Source organism: Amphibalanus amphitrite, unplaced genomic scaffold (assembly GCF_019059575.1).
Source record: "Amphibalanus amphitrite isolate SeventyFive unplaced genomic scaffold, NRLGWU_Aamphi_draft 001183F_arrow, whole genome shotgun sequence".
In the NCBI taxonomy this organism is placed as follows: Eukaryota; Metazoa; Arthropoda; class Thecostraca; order Balanomorpha; family Balanidae; genus Amphibalanus; species Amphibalanus amphitrite.
Window position 1 is genome coordinate 139,576 of NW_024882677.1, and position 13,737 is coordinate 153,312.

At 45.0% G+C, this 13,737-nt stretch overlaps 1 protein-coding gene across 1 annotated transcript in view; it reads right to left on the reverse strand.

Annotated features, from left to right (window-relative positions):
* LOC122370902 (serine/threonine-protein kinase/endoribonuclease IRE1-like) overlaps positions 1 to 13,737 on the reverse strand; it is a 134,472-nt gene that overhangs the window by 94,034 nt on the left and 26,701 nt on the right. Inside the window, exon 5 of the mRNA XM_043346853.1 lies at positions 2,255 to 2,436. Within this exon, the coding sequence (XP_043202788.1) occupies positions 2,255 to 2,436 (182 nt within the window). The remainder of the gene's footprint in view (positions 1 to 2,254; positions 2,437 to 13,737) is intronic.

Below are 13,737 nucleotides of genomic sequence, written 5' to 3' on the forward strand. Positions count from 1 at the left end.
ACTGAGGTCAAATGACGTTTTTGTCAATAACTTGGCACATAATGACGCTAGAGCTTAAAAAATGATGTCATTGTGTTCTTGGTGATCAGCCGAATCGAATGATATTCAATGTGATGCAATTTGGTTAACCTAAACTTAATTAATTAATTAAAGTTTCCTTAAAAATTAAGAAAAACTTTAAGTACACTTAAGCAAGCTTAAAAGTATATCATTCGACGCGCCTGGACGTGCTGAGTTCACTGGTGCTTTTCTTTTTGCTCTATCTTAACCCGCGCCCCACTGGGGGGGGGGGGGCTATTTATAGCCTCCCCTCCCGTTTTTCTGCAATAACTTCCAAACCGCTTGACGTATCGACGCCAAACTTTCAGTACCTTAGACTGCATCAATTTAACACCTTGCGGCAAAATTTGAACTTCGTACCTACTATAGGTCGGCCGGAAATGACGTCAGAGTGACGTCATGTTCGGCCGATTTCGACGCAATACATTGAACCACGGCAATCGCTCCCAAAAGCCCAGTTTTTAAGCTAGATCCAATTTATTTGCATGAGAGGACTCAGGATAGACTGCGCTATCAAACTGCTATCTCGGATTCTCAAAATTTTGAAAATTTGGAAAATTTAATATAATAAAATCCAAAATTTATATTTTTACATTTTTTCAAAAAGTTTTTAACTTTTCGAAAAAAACGGAATATATGTGATAGAACGCCTTATTATGACTAACTCTAGCAAGTTTTAGCTAAATATCTTAACAAATTGCCAAGTTTTACGCATTATTGCAAAAAAATCACAATTATTAATTTTTCAAATCAATTTTTCACCACGTATTTGACATCGTACGCCAATATAAATAGCACCATCATGTTCCTGAGCGTAAACTGCATCCAATAGACAACTTTTTTGTTGAAAAATTATAACTTCAAAATTTGACCTTTTTTGACCTGAAAGTGACCTGAAACATAAGCTAAATTCGACTAAAAATGACCTCGAATGACACAGACGACATCAAATTCGAAATCTCTGACCTAAATGGACCATAAAACATGTGTCACGCGACCGACGCATGATATAATATTTTCGTGACCTGTGATGACCTGACCTTGACCTGAAAATCAAAGTACAAGTTTGGTACCCTCAGGGTAACTAGAGCATCTGTTCCCGAGTGTGTGATCCAAAAATGAGCCTGATCTGACTTGTAAGACGGCGGCCAGGGCCCAAAACGTGAACAAGCCAAAATGCTAATAATTTTTACTTTGACCTGACCTGTGACGTCATCGGTGACCTCGAGGTCAATGAAGTTAGGTTTCGCTCGACAGTTTTTTTCCGGGGCTATCAGACGCCGTTTGAATTTTGACGATCGGCCCAGTAGTTTTGGAGTTTGGAGGGGGGCTATGAATAGCCCCCCCCCCCCCCAGTAGGGCGTGTTATACGCAGACCCCAGTGGGGCGCGGGTTAATTAAATCAAAAGTTATAAGCGAAAAACTTTTGACCTGTTTTTAGCGAAATTTTTACATTTATACCCCTCAAAACCCCCCTAAATATTGACCTAGAGCAACCAAATTTGCACAGGGGCGAGAACTCCAGAGGGTTCACCTACCTACCAAATTTGGTGTTTCTAGGTGCCATAGGAGCTAATCACGAGGGGGGTCGCATTGACCCCCCCTGCCAGGCCGTGTTATGAAAAATGCCCTGCCAGGGCGAGGGTTAATTTGTGACCTGCATGCAGTAGTACTGGTGGCCACTTATATAAAACATTACGTAACGCAATTCGCTTGTAAGTTTCGCACGGTATCGATTACTAGCCACTAGGGCTTAATGCTGACCGAAAGGTAAACTCAAATGACTGAGTCGGGTTTCTTAAGACTTTCGCCAACATTTCCTGCTATAATTGTGGCTTTGTAATCACTCTTGTTAAATTTATTGAGCTTGACTTAAATTCGTATGTTACCGACGTTAACGTCCTGCCCTCTAGCGGCAAACTGCGCCGGCCGGGCTGTGTACCTTGCCGCCAGATGGCATTGCTCCCGAAACGAATTGACTAAACCGTTACTAAGGCCACTGACAGCGTGACCCCTGGTAACCCCTTAGTGTCAGCTTTTACCAGGTGGGGATGGTAACTTTTACTAGCAGAAACTAAAGTGGTACCAGAGGGTCACTTAGTCTGACCCCTGGTATCGACCTGGTCAAACCCTTGTAAGTGTCGAGGGCTGGTATACCCCTGATAATTTTCTCTCTCAGTGTATGGGTACTTACAGTTTCCTGCTCGTCCGCAATCACCTCCGGAGCCATCCATCCTTGAGTGCCGACGGTACCAGACATTGTCCATTTGCTCGTTGTCAGGTCCTTGGATACGCCAAAGTCGGCGAGTTTAGCCACGGTTTCACCTCTCTTGTTCTTAACCAGCAAAATGTTCGATGGCTTGATGTCCCTATGAACTGAAGAAGAAACGTGCTGAGTTTGTTTTGGGCAATAATTTGTGACACAAAAGGCCCAGTTAGTAACTTAGCTATCCAGTAGCGGCCGGTCTACTAAGGCATAAAGGGCAGTACAAATCTACCAAATGTGATACACTGCAACACAACACTCTTTGTCCTATGTGATCCACACATTACGCTTAAAGGAACTCTCCCACCTTAACCCGGCAGGCGGTGGGCCTCCCAGCAACCTTCAGCGCGGTGGGGGTGCATTTTTTTGCCCCCCCCCCCTCGTATCTCCAAAACTACTAGACGGATCCGGAAAATTCAAACGGCGTTCGATAGCCCTGTCAAATTTGTCGAAGGAAACCCAATTTCATTGACCTCGGGGTCACCGATGACGTCACAGGTCAGGTCAAAGATAAAATGTTTCACCGTTCACGGGGCTTCTAGGGAAAGCGCTATAACACCGAGTAAAACGCATTTTGTCGAAAATCAGCGATAAGGCGTCAGTTGTCTAGTACATATGTTGCTATTAGAGGTCACTGGTCAATGGTCATACCAGGTCAGGTCACAGGTCAGGTCACCAAAGGTCACCAAGGGTCACCACATTAACCCAACTTTACTAAGGTTGTGCGATGCATGTTTTATGGCCAGTTTTTCATTTCCAACTCAATGGTATTGGTTACAAGACCATCAGGTACGGTTTAGGTCAGTTTCTGGTGGAGGTCAGGTCAAGGTCAGGTTAAAAAAGTTAAATTTTAAATTTGATATTTTTGCATAAAATGGGCATCGATTCGATGCAGCTTGTCACGGGGAGTCTAATGGTGGTCTTTGTTTTGCGCTACAAGGTCTAGAATTGCTAAAAATTGAGTTTGAAAATTTGACGTCATCAATTTTGAACAGTTTTTTCGCTATAACTTGGCCAAAAAAGGAGGTATAGATCTCAAATTTGGTATGTAGATATAAGGCGGTAGGGACTATCACATATATTCCAGTTTTTCGAAATTCAAAAAACTTTGGATTTTTCGGCTATTATTTTCAAAAAATCTATTCTTTTGATTTTTGGGGGTCAAAATCTAAAAAAAATTGAAAAACCGAAGTAGTAGTTTTGTAGTCCTCTTGATTCCACACTTTTTATGTCTTGAACATTTTTCTGTATCTCTAAAGCTGTAGGCCTGACAGCTCTTCCCGCGAAACCTTTTTTTGGGTCGAAAATGGCAAAAATGACGTCACTCTGACGTCATTAGCGGCCAACTTATCATAATCTTTGGAAAAAATTTAATCACCATGTGCGCTAGCTAGGGGAGACTGGAGAGGAGTGGGACAATATTTTGACGTCAACTTTGAAAAATCGTAAAAAATAGAATATTAAAGATTTAACCCGCGCACCGACGGGGGTCTGCGCCAGCTTCGCACCGACGGGGGGGGCGGATGACCGCCCCCCCCCCCCTGAGATCTCGAGAACGAAGCAAGATAGCGACAAGCGGTAAACGGCATCGGATATGCACGGTCAAGATCTACAATTTTTACAAAGGTCATTTTCAGGTCAGGTCAAAGATGACGTCACAGGGGTCGAAAAATTCAAAATGGCGGCGCTAGATATGGAGAGTTTTTCTCGAATAACTTTCGAATTAGTCAAGATAGGAGCAAACTAAGGGCACCATCGTGATCCTCTCCTCTCGTCAATCCGCATCGAATGATATATATGTTGACCTCGAAAGGTCAAGGTCAAAGGTTGACCTCAGGTCACGTGACCTCGAGGTCATCATGTATATCATTCGATGCGTCTTGACGAGCTGAACACAATGAGACCATCCACGCGGCTGTATCTTGTTCCTGTACGGAGTTATTGGCCAAAAACCTTTGGTGACCTTTGATGACGTCATATGACCTCACAGCTGCCCAACAGCAAAACAGACCTCAACGTAGTAAAGGTTGATCGTATATGAAGTCATGTATGGTATATGGGGCCATTCCGACCCGTTTTAGTGGTAAAAATAGGGAGTTGATTTTTCCCCCATTGACTTATAATGGGGAGGTCGCGAAATTGACCTGACCTTAGGTCACCGATATCAAAATTCCGAGATAAACAAATTGTAGCTACTAATGACCTTATAACATGCTGCGACTTTCAAAGGCCTCCGACATCTACTGTAGCTCTGGCACGGTAACAAAGTTGCAAAAAAGTGACTTGAGGTTGGGTCATTCAAAGTGACCTGGTGACCTGACCTTAAAAGGTAGGAGGTTCAAACTTGCCCACCATGTGTAAAATTGATGAGGGAATAGTCGTACAAAATTTCGCGTCGCTACGCGCCGCGGTTTTCCCGCTATTTGCGAAAAACCTCAAGGGGGGCGGATATCCGCCCCCCCCCCGTCGGTGCGCTGGTTAAGCAAATTGATTGCATTTACTGGTAAACGGTTTATACTTCTTCATTCTTTCTGTTTTTATGCGTGTTTGTTCACGTGTTACTTCTCAAATTTAAATTTTAGGAAAGGTTGACAATGGGGTGAACTGGGACACGTCCAGGAGAAGTGGGACAGATGATGGGGAGAACTGGGACTGGTCGAGAAATGTGATTTAAATGGAATACAATAAAAATTTGATGACCCATCACGAAGAAGAAGGTGTTTTTAAAGTTGACACCTAAAGAAATCACCTCGATTATCTTTTTTGAATTACACTGACAGCACTGAGTATCCTGGAAAAATTCTCATGCATTTGCATGCGGGATAACTGGGACATGGTTTAGGCACGTTGTCCCAGCTCTCCCCAAGTCGTCATTTTTATTTCAGCTGCTCTCCCACACAAAAAGTATAACTGATACATAAAAAAGTGTTTCTGCACAATTAAGATGACTTCACTGATATCCAAAGGTGAACGGCCTGAACATTTCACATCGCTGAATAAGCGGCAAATTGAATTTGAGTAAAATGCCAAAAATCACATTTTAGACCCTAACTCAATATCTCAGAGACAGGCAACCGGAAAAGGAAACCGCTTGGCTGAGACGTGCCCCGACTAAATTCATGAGAAAATATGCAAAAACAAAATTGTTTGTTCAATCGGTCACTAAGATATTGAAGGTGTCCCACTTCTCCCGCGTCCCAGTTATCCCCACTCTCCCCTACTCCCGGGAAGGTACTGAAAGTTTGGTGACGATCGGCGCAGCGGTTCACGAGATATATCAAAAAAACTAAAGGGGGGGGGGGGGCAAAAAATGCCCCCCACCGCCTGGAAGGTTAACCCTCGCCCGCACCGCCATTTTCCCATCCTAGAACGCACATGGGGGGTTGACACCCCCCCCCCCTCCCCGCGCCATTTCGTTTTTGTTATTGGAGATAGAGTTTCGCAGTAAGACCAAGAAGATTCTTTGGGAAGAGACAAATCCAATGATACCCAGTTTTAACTTCTCAGGTCAGTCATTTACCATCCAGGTCAAGTTAAACTAAAAAATGTTGCTCTTTTGGGTCACCGTTGGAATGTCAAGTGCGCTGCTCATCATATACCTACTGATGACGATGCCGTATTATGGTGCCAAGCCAGCTAGAACCTCTTTGTCACACTATCCGACCAGGTTTTTGCTGCTGAGGTCATTTCAGGTTAAGTTAGGTCAAGGTCAATGATATGTGTTTGTATGTCTGTGTGTGTCTGTGTGTATACTGATGTGTGCACCGATTGGTTATGTGTCCATATTACATGAAATCATGAAATGAGAGGCTCTAACCGAAAAAAGTCAAAGAAACTTTACGAAAAGTGAATTTAGCTTGCCTTAAACGCAATGTTTTTAGATGACCTAGATTGACCTTGACCCTGACCTTGACATCTGTATATCGTAGAACAACATGTTCCATGATAAGAAGGAGGTAAGACTGGCAAAAAAGGCCGAAATCAAGGTGTCAAAAGCTCACAATACCCATAGCCAACGCAAGATATTGGGTATTTGTCATTTGGGTCATGACATGACCTGAAGAACAAGGTCATTAATCCGACACCAAGAACCACAGAAACCTGATATTTTCAGTGGACATCAAGAAAGGACAGAAGAGCAGCTACACGAAAAATCAGGCATCTAGCTCTAAACATGTTGAGTGCAGAACAGAAAAACTATCTGGGGGGAACTAATCCCCTCCCATGTGCGGGCGAGGGTTAACATAAGATAAGCCTTAACCCTCCCCGGCACAGGGGGGGGGGTTGATGCAACCCCCAACTAAGTTTTTTTTCGCAAATAACTCGCGTAAAAAGCGGCCGATAGCGACGACACTTTCAGTAGCCCTCGCGTTATTCAATTTTACACATACCCTTAACCCTCGCCCGCACATGCCATTTTCCCATCCTATAACGCACATGGGGGGGGGGGGTGCCACCCCCCCGCGCCATTTCGTTCCTGTTGGAGATAGAGCTTAGCGGTAAAGACCAAAAAGATTCTTTGGGAAGAGACAAATCCACTGATACCCAGTTTAACCTTCTCAGGTCAGTCATTGACCTTCCAGGTCAGGTCAAACTAAAAAATGTTGCTGTTTTGGGTCACCGTTTGATATCAAGTGCGCTGCTTATCATATACCGATGACGATGCCGTTTTCTGGTGCCAAGCCAGCTAGAACCTCTTTCTCACACTACCCGACCAGGTTTTTGCTGCTGAGGTCATTTCAGGTCAAGTTAGGTCAAGGTCAATTATATGTGTTTGTATGTCTGTGTGTGTCTGTGTGTATACTGATGTGTGCACCGATTGTTTATGTGTCCATATTACATGAAATTATGATCTGAGAAGCTTTTACCAAAAATGCAGTCAAAAAACTTCACAAAAAGTAAATTCCGCTTGCCTAAAACGCAATTATCTTAGATGACCTAGGTTAACCTTGACCTTGACCTTGACATCTGTACATCGTCGAACAACATGTTCCATGATAGGTGGGAGGTAAGACTGGTAAAAAAGGCCGAAATCAATGTGTCAAAAGCTCACAAGGCCCATAGCCAACGCAAGATGTCGAGAATTGGCCATTTGGGTCATGACATGACCTGAAAAACAAGGTCATATCTCCGAAACCAAAAGTCACAGAAACCTGAAATTTTTAGTGGACATCAAGAAAGGATAGAGGAGCAGCTATACGAAAAATCAGCCTTCTAGCTTTAAAAATGTTGAGTGCAGAGCAGAAAGACTACCTGGGGGGGGGGGGGGGCAACCATCCCACCATGTGCGGGCGAGGGTTAACCCGCGCCCTGATGGGGGCCATTTTGCCCCCCCCCCCCTGTGGTTTTTCTTAAATAGCGAGAAAACGGCGGCGCGCAGCGCCGCCAAATTTTGGGTACCTTACCGGGCATCAATTTGACACCTTCATACAAAATTTCAAGTCACAGGTCACCTCAGGTCAGGAGTTATTGAGGTCAAACTGAGGTCATGTTCGAGTAAAAATGAGCAAAAAACATGACATCTTAACCCTCGCCCTGGCAGGGCATTTTTCATAACACGGCCTGGCAGGGGGGGATCGATGCGACCCCCCCCTCGCGATTGGCTCCTATGGCACCTAGAAACACTACATTTGGTAGGTAGGTGGGCCCCCTGGAGTTCTCGCCCCTGTGCAAATTTGGTTGCTCTAGGTCAATATTTAGGGGGGTTTTGGGGGGTATAAATGTAAAAATTTCGCTAAAAACAGGTCAAAAGTTTTCCGCTTATAACTTTTGATCTAATTAAGATAGAGCAAAAAGAAAAGCACCAGTGAACTCAGCACGTCAAGGCGCGTCGAATGATATACTTTTTGGCTTGCTTTAGTGTACTTAAAGTTTTTCTTAAATTTTAAGTAAACTTAAGTTTATAAAATAAGTTCAAATTAACCAAATTGCATCATATCGCATAGCATTCGATTCGGCTGATCACCAGGAACACAATGATACCATTTTTTTAAGCTCTAGCGTCATTATGTGCCAAGTTATTGGCAAAAACATCATTTGACCTCAGTTGACCTCATTTGACCTGACCCATGGATAAGTACACCAAACAAAGAAGCACCAAGTGACCTGCTGTTAAGTACTGTGGTTTCAATGCACAAAAGTGATGGAACGAAGTAAATATCTCCAGTATTTTCCGAATTTAGTATTTTCCCATAGGCTTAACATTACGACGTAATGACCTCTAACTGACCTCAGGTCAGTGACCTCAAAAAACCCGAACTATATGTTATAAAACTCGGTGAACTTAGCTTATCCTGAAAGTGTGAAGGAAATCAGTCCAAAACTGTGAGTTGGACAGGTGCAAAAAGAAAATTGAAATTTGACCATGACCTTGTACCGGTTTTTCTGACCTGGTGACCTGACCCTATGTCACTCGGACCTGAAATGTTCAGGTCATATGTAAAAAGGTTGCCCCATAGGCTGTGCCAAATTTTGCGGCGCTGCGCGCAGCCGTTACGCTATCTTCGAAATACCTTAGGGGGGGGGAACGCATCGACCCCCCCCCCCCCTGCCAGGGCGAGGGTTAAAACGCTCACCAATTCTACAGTTAACAAGCAATTTTAAAGTTCTTTATGTGGTTGTGTAGAGAAGAGACGGCGCTATAAAACTGCCATCTCGGATTTTCGATATTTTTGGATTTTGACCCCAAAAATAAAAAAAAATGATTTTTTTAGAAAAAAAACTCAAAAAATTTCCAAACTTTTTTTTCGAATTTCGAAAAAACCGGAATATATGTGATAGTCCCTGCGCTCTTCGATATACATACCAAATTTGAGATCAATACCTCTTTTTTTGGCCAAGTTATAGCGAAAAAACTTAAAAATTGATGACGCCAAATTTTTGAACTCAATTTTTAGCAATTTTAGACCTCGTAGCGCAAAACAGAGACCACCATTGAACTTCCCGTGACGAGCTGCATCGAATCGATACCCATTTTATGCAAAAATATCAACTTTGAAATTTGACCTAATTTGACCTGACCTTGACCTGACCTTGACCTGACCTTGACCTGACCTTGACCTGACCTTGACCTGACCTTGACCAAAACGTGACCTAAGCTGGCCCAAAAGTCTGCCTGACTCACATAATCGCATTTGTCATATAAAATGGACCATAAAACATGCATCACACGACACTTTCATATTGTGATTCCCCAGTGACCTGACCTCTGTGACCTGACCTGGTATCAGTGACCTCAAATAGCAAAATATGTGTGTGAAGAACATTTCCCCATCGATGATTTTCAATGAAATGCATTTCACTCGATTTTACAACGCATTTCTTGAAATGCCTGTAAACGGTGAAAATTCGGCCTTTGACCTGACCTGTGACGTCATCGGTTTGACCGAGGTTAATGAAATTGGGTCACAAGGTAGTTCCCCGTTGGGGCTATGCAACGCCGTTTACCGCTTGTCGCTATGTTGCGTGGTTCTCGAGATCTTAGTGGGGGGCCAAAATGGCCCCCCCCCCACAGGACCGCGTTGCTCGGCAGACCCCATCAGGGCGCGGGTTAAAATGTAATGACCCTGACCCAAATAACCTTTGACCTGTGACGTACTTTTCGAGACCATGTTTGGCCGAAATCGCGATTAGGCTATGTCGGCTCGCATTAGCCGCGCGTTTGCAGTCTTTTCGTGGTTTTAAGCATTCAAACATGCGATATGATGTTGCCCCCATGCATTAGGGTGTTTGTCAAGGTAACCTGAAGGTCAGGTCAAGTCATTGACCTTTGATGACCTCGGTTCACTTTTTTCGAGTTTTACATGTTTCTAGGCCAGTTTTTTTTAGCTGAATTCGAATTTAGCAACCATATGAACATTTAGGAAGTAGTTTTGGTGCCTTCGTAACATGTTGTTGTGAAATGTGGAGCTCCCTCGCATCATCCTCACGCGATCAATACCGATGTTTTGATGGTTGACCGGGATTTCGAAATATAGGACAGTTGGACCCCAGAACTCAAGTGCATGGATGCAATAACCAGTAGAACGCCTTTTGGGCGAAGAACGAGCGAGCGAGATAGTGAGCCCTGCACGTGCGGAAGGGTGAGAGGGTACTTCCAACGGGCTTGTGCAAAGCACCCTTCTAACCGGTCGCTAGCGGTGTGCCAAATTTGAACGCAATCGGCCCAGCCGTTTCTGAGATCTGGAAGCGGCATCCTGCACGTGCGCACGTGCAAACGGGGTCCAAAATGACTTTTGCACGGCACCCTACTAACCAGTCCCCAACCGTGTACCAAATTTGAGCGCAATCGGCCCAGTCGTTCTTGAGATCTGGAAACACCCCCTGCACGTGCGCACGTGCAGTAGCACCCTAACCGCAACACATGGGAATGCATTGCCTGGTGGGTGCCTACCTGTATGCCAAGTTTCAGCGTAATCGCCCCAGTAATTACCGATTTATTGAAATGGGAACAAATTTGGCACCTCTTCTTTTTGTATTTTGCACGTGCAGTGGGGGTCACTCACATAGATCAAGAGTATCCGACCTTTGGTAGAAGGATGGTAGAAGGGATGCAGCTACCCTATACAAATTACCGCAAGACAATCGCTCAAGCCGCTGCTGAGATATGGGCCTCTCAAAATCACTACTTTTGCAAAACTGCTTGAACACCCTTCACTTTTTACGTGGCACGTGCCACGACGGTCACTGAGATGTATCAGAAATAGTCAATTAACCCTCGCCGGCCGAGGGGGGCGGGTGCCGCCCCCCCCCCCCCATAGGGTTTTTTCGTGATAGCTCCGAACACGCTGGCGATAGAGAGCTGAAACTTGGCATACCTGACCTTTGATCCAAGCTGGATCTTTTGACACCAACCGCATTTTTGGGTCAGGTCAGGTCACTGACCTATGACGTCATAAGTGAACCTCTGCACGGTCTTCAGATGTCGCAACTTCGTAACGCCCTCACTGCCAGAGGAGATGTCACAGGGAAATGAAACTTGCAGGATCTAGTATCCATTATGAGTCCCACAACTTGTATATCTCGGATTTTTCCTAAAGGTCATATGAGGTCAGGTCATTTTCGTGACCTAACCATTATAAGTCAATGGGGAAAAATGAAAACTGCTATTCTGGCGCCGGAAACGATCTCCAACTATCTCAAGCACACAGAATCGTGATTTGATGCACTCCTTGCAAGGTTAGATGCGTCACTTTTGCAATATTGACCTTGCGTGACGTCATTTATGACGTCATCAAGGTCATATTAGTTTTTCGTCAATAACTCTTGATCAAATTGAGCTAGCGAGTCGGGAAAGCCACCAATGGACTCAGGAAGGCCTGCCGAATCGAATGATATGCGACATGACCTCTTTCGACCAATTTCGTGACCTGGGGGTGCTGACCTGACCTTGACCTGAGGTCAACACCCCAAGTTGACCTGACCCGGACAAAAAGTATATCATTCGACGCGCCTGAGCGAGGCGAACAATCGAATATCAATCGAACAGAACAGATCGAAGAAATAAGAACAAACTACTCTGAATCTATTTTTACATAGATGATTGCATTTCAATATAATATCTTATTAATTAAGAATAAACCTCAACATAGAAAGATATAGGATTCCTCATGGCTCACTCGTGGAAGATCGCATATCTTTTCCACGCGTGTTACAGAAAAACCTCGCTCCTTCGTCGCTCGGTTTTTCAGTAACCCGCTTGGAAAAGATATCCTTATCTTCCACTCGGAGCCATGAAGAATCCTCTATATCTCAGCAACCGCTGGATCGATTGGCCTGCGGTCTTTTTTGCTGGGTAGCTCCATCCCTTCTACCCCTTAACCCTCGCCGGACCTATTGGTTTTCTACATACGCGCCGGCCGAGGGGGGCGGGTACGACCCCCCCCCCTCGCCGTTTCGCCCCTGGTGGAGCTAGCGCGTCGCGGAAAAAACGAGCGTGTGCGCCGTTACGAGACGCAGAGATTGGTACCCGGTTTTAAGGTCCTAGGTCAACCGGTGACCTCTGAGGTCAGGTCAAGTGCCCCAAGGTACGGTTCAGTTTTTGGGGAATCACTTCGCAAAAAACGGTCGCAGAGCGCCGATTTTGGCAGCATCGTGTTCGCCTAGCTCAGGCGCGTCGAATGATATACTTTTTGTCCGGGTCAGGTCAACTTGGGGTGTTGACCTCAGGTCAAGGTCAGGTCAGCACCCCCAGGTCACGAAATTGGTCGAAAGAGGTCATGTCGCATATCATTCGATTCGGCAGGCCTTCCTGAGTCCATTGGTGGCTTTCCCGACTCGCTAGCTCAATTTGATCAAGAGTTATTGACGAAAAACTAATATGACCTTGATGACGTCATAAATGACGTCACGCAAGGTCAATATTGCAAAAGTGACGCATCTAACCTTGCAAGGAGTGCATCAAATCACGATTCTGTGTGCTTGAGATAGTTGGAGATCGTTTCCGGCGCCAGAATAGCAGTTTTCATTTTTCCCCATTGACTTATAATGGTGAGGTCACGAAAATGACCTGACCTCATATGACCTTTAGGAAAAATCCGAGATATACAAGTTGTGGGACTCATAATGGATACTAGATCCTGCAAGTTTCATTTCCCTGTGACATCTCCTCTGGCAGTGAGGGCGTTACGAAGTTGCGACATCTGAAGACCGTGCAGAGGTTCACTTATGACGTCATAGGTCAGTGACCTGACCTGACCCAAAAATGCGGTTGGTGTCAAAAGATCCGGCTTGGATCAAAGGTCAGGTATGCCAAGTTTCAGCTCTCTATCGCCAGCGTGTTTGGAGCTATCACGAAAAAACCCTATGGGGGGGCGGCACCCGCCCCCCCCCTCGGCCGGCGAGGGTTAATTGACTACTTCTGATACATCTCAGTGACCGTCGTGGCACGTGCTACGTGAAAAGTGAAGGGTGTTCAAGCAGTTTTGCAAAAGTAGTGATTTTGAGAGGCCCATATCTCAGCAGCGGCTTGAGCGATTGTCTTGCGGTAATTTGTATAGGGTAGCTGCATCCCTTCTACCAAAGGTCGGATACTCTTGATCTATGTGAGTGACCCCCACTGCACGTGCAAAATACAAAAAGAAGAGGTTGTTTGTTGTTGTTGTTGTTTCCCCCGGAGTCCACCGGTGGTACTTATATTTAATCATCAACGAAAGAAGCATTTGAGATCAGCATCGGGAGATTGAGTGAAACGTGAATCAATAAATGGCGCTGCATAGGGCTAAAGGTGAGGATAGGATTTGTTTAACAGTTAGAATTGATTAGAAGAGTGCAGAAGATTAGTGGTTAGAAGGTTGGGAGGCAGCACCATTTATGATACGATCACAGAAACACAGGACTACAGAGGCCACCATCCATCTCGAACTGGGTTTGTCGCAGTTCTCCACCGCAGTCAAGGCTGGAAGGCCCGGGAA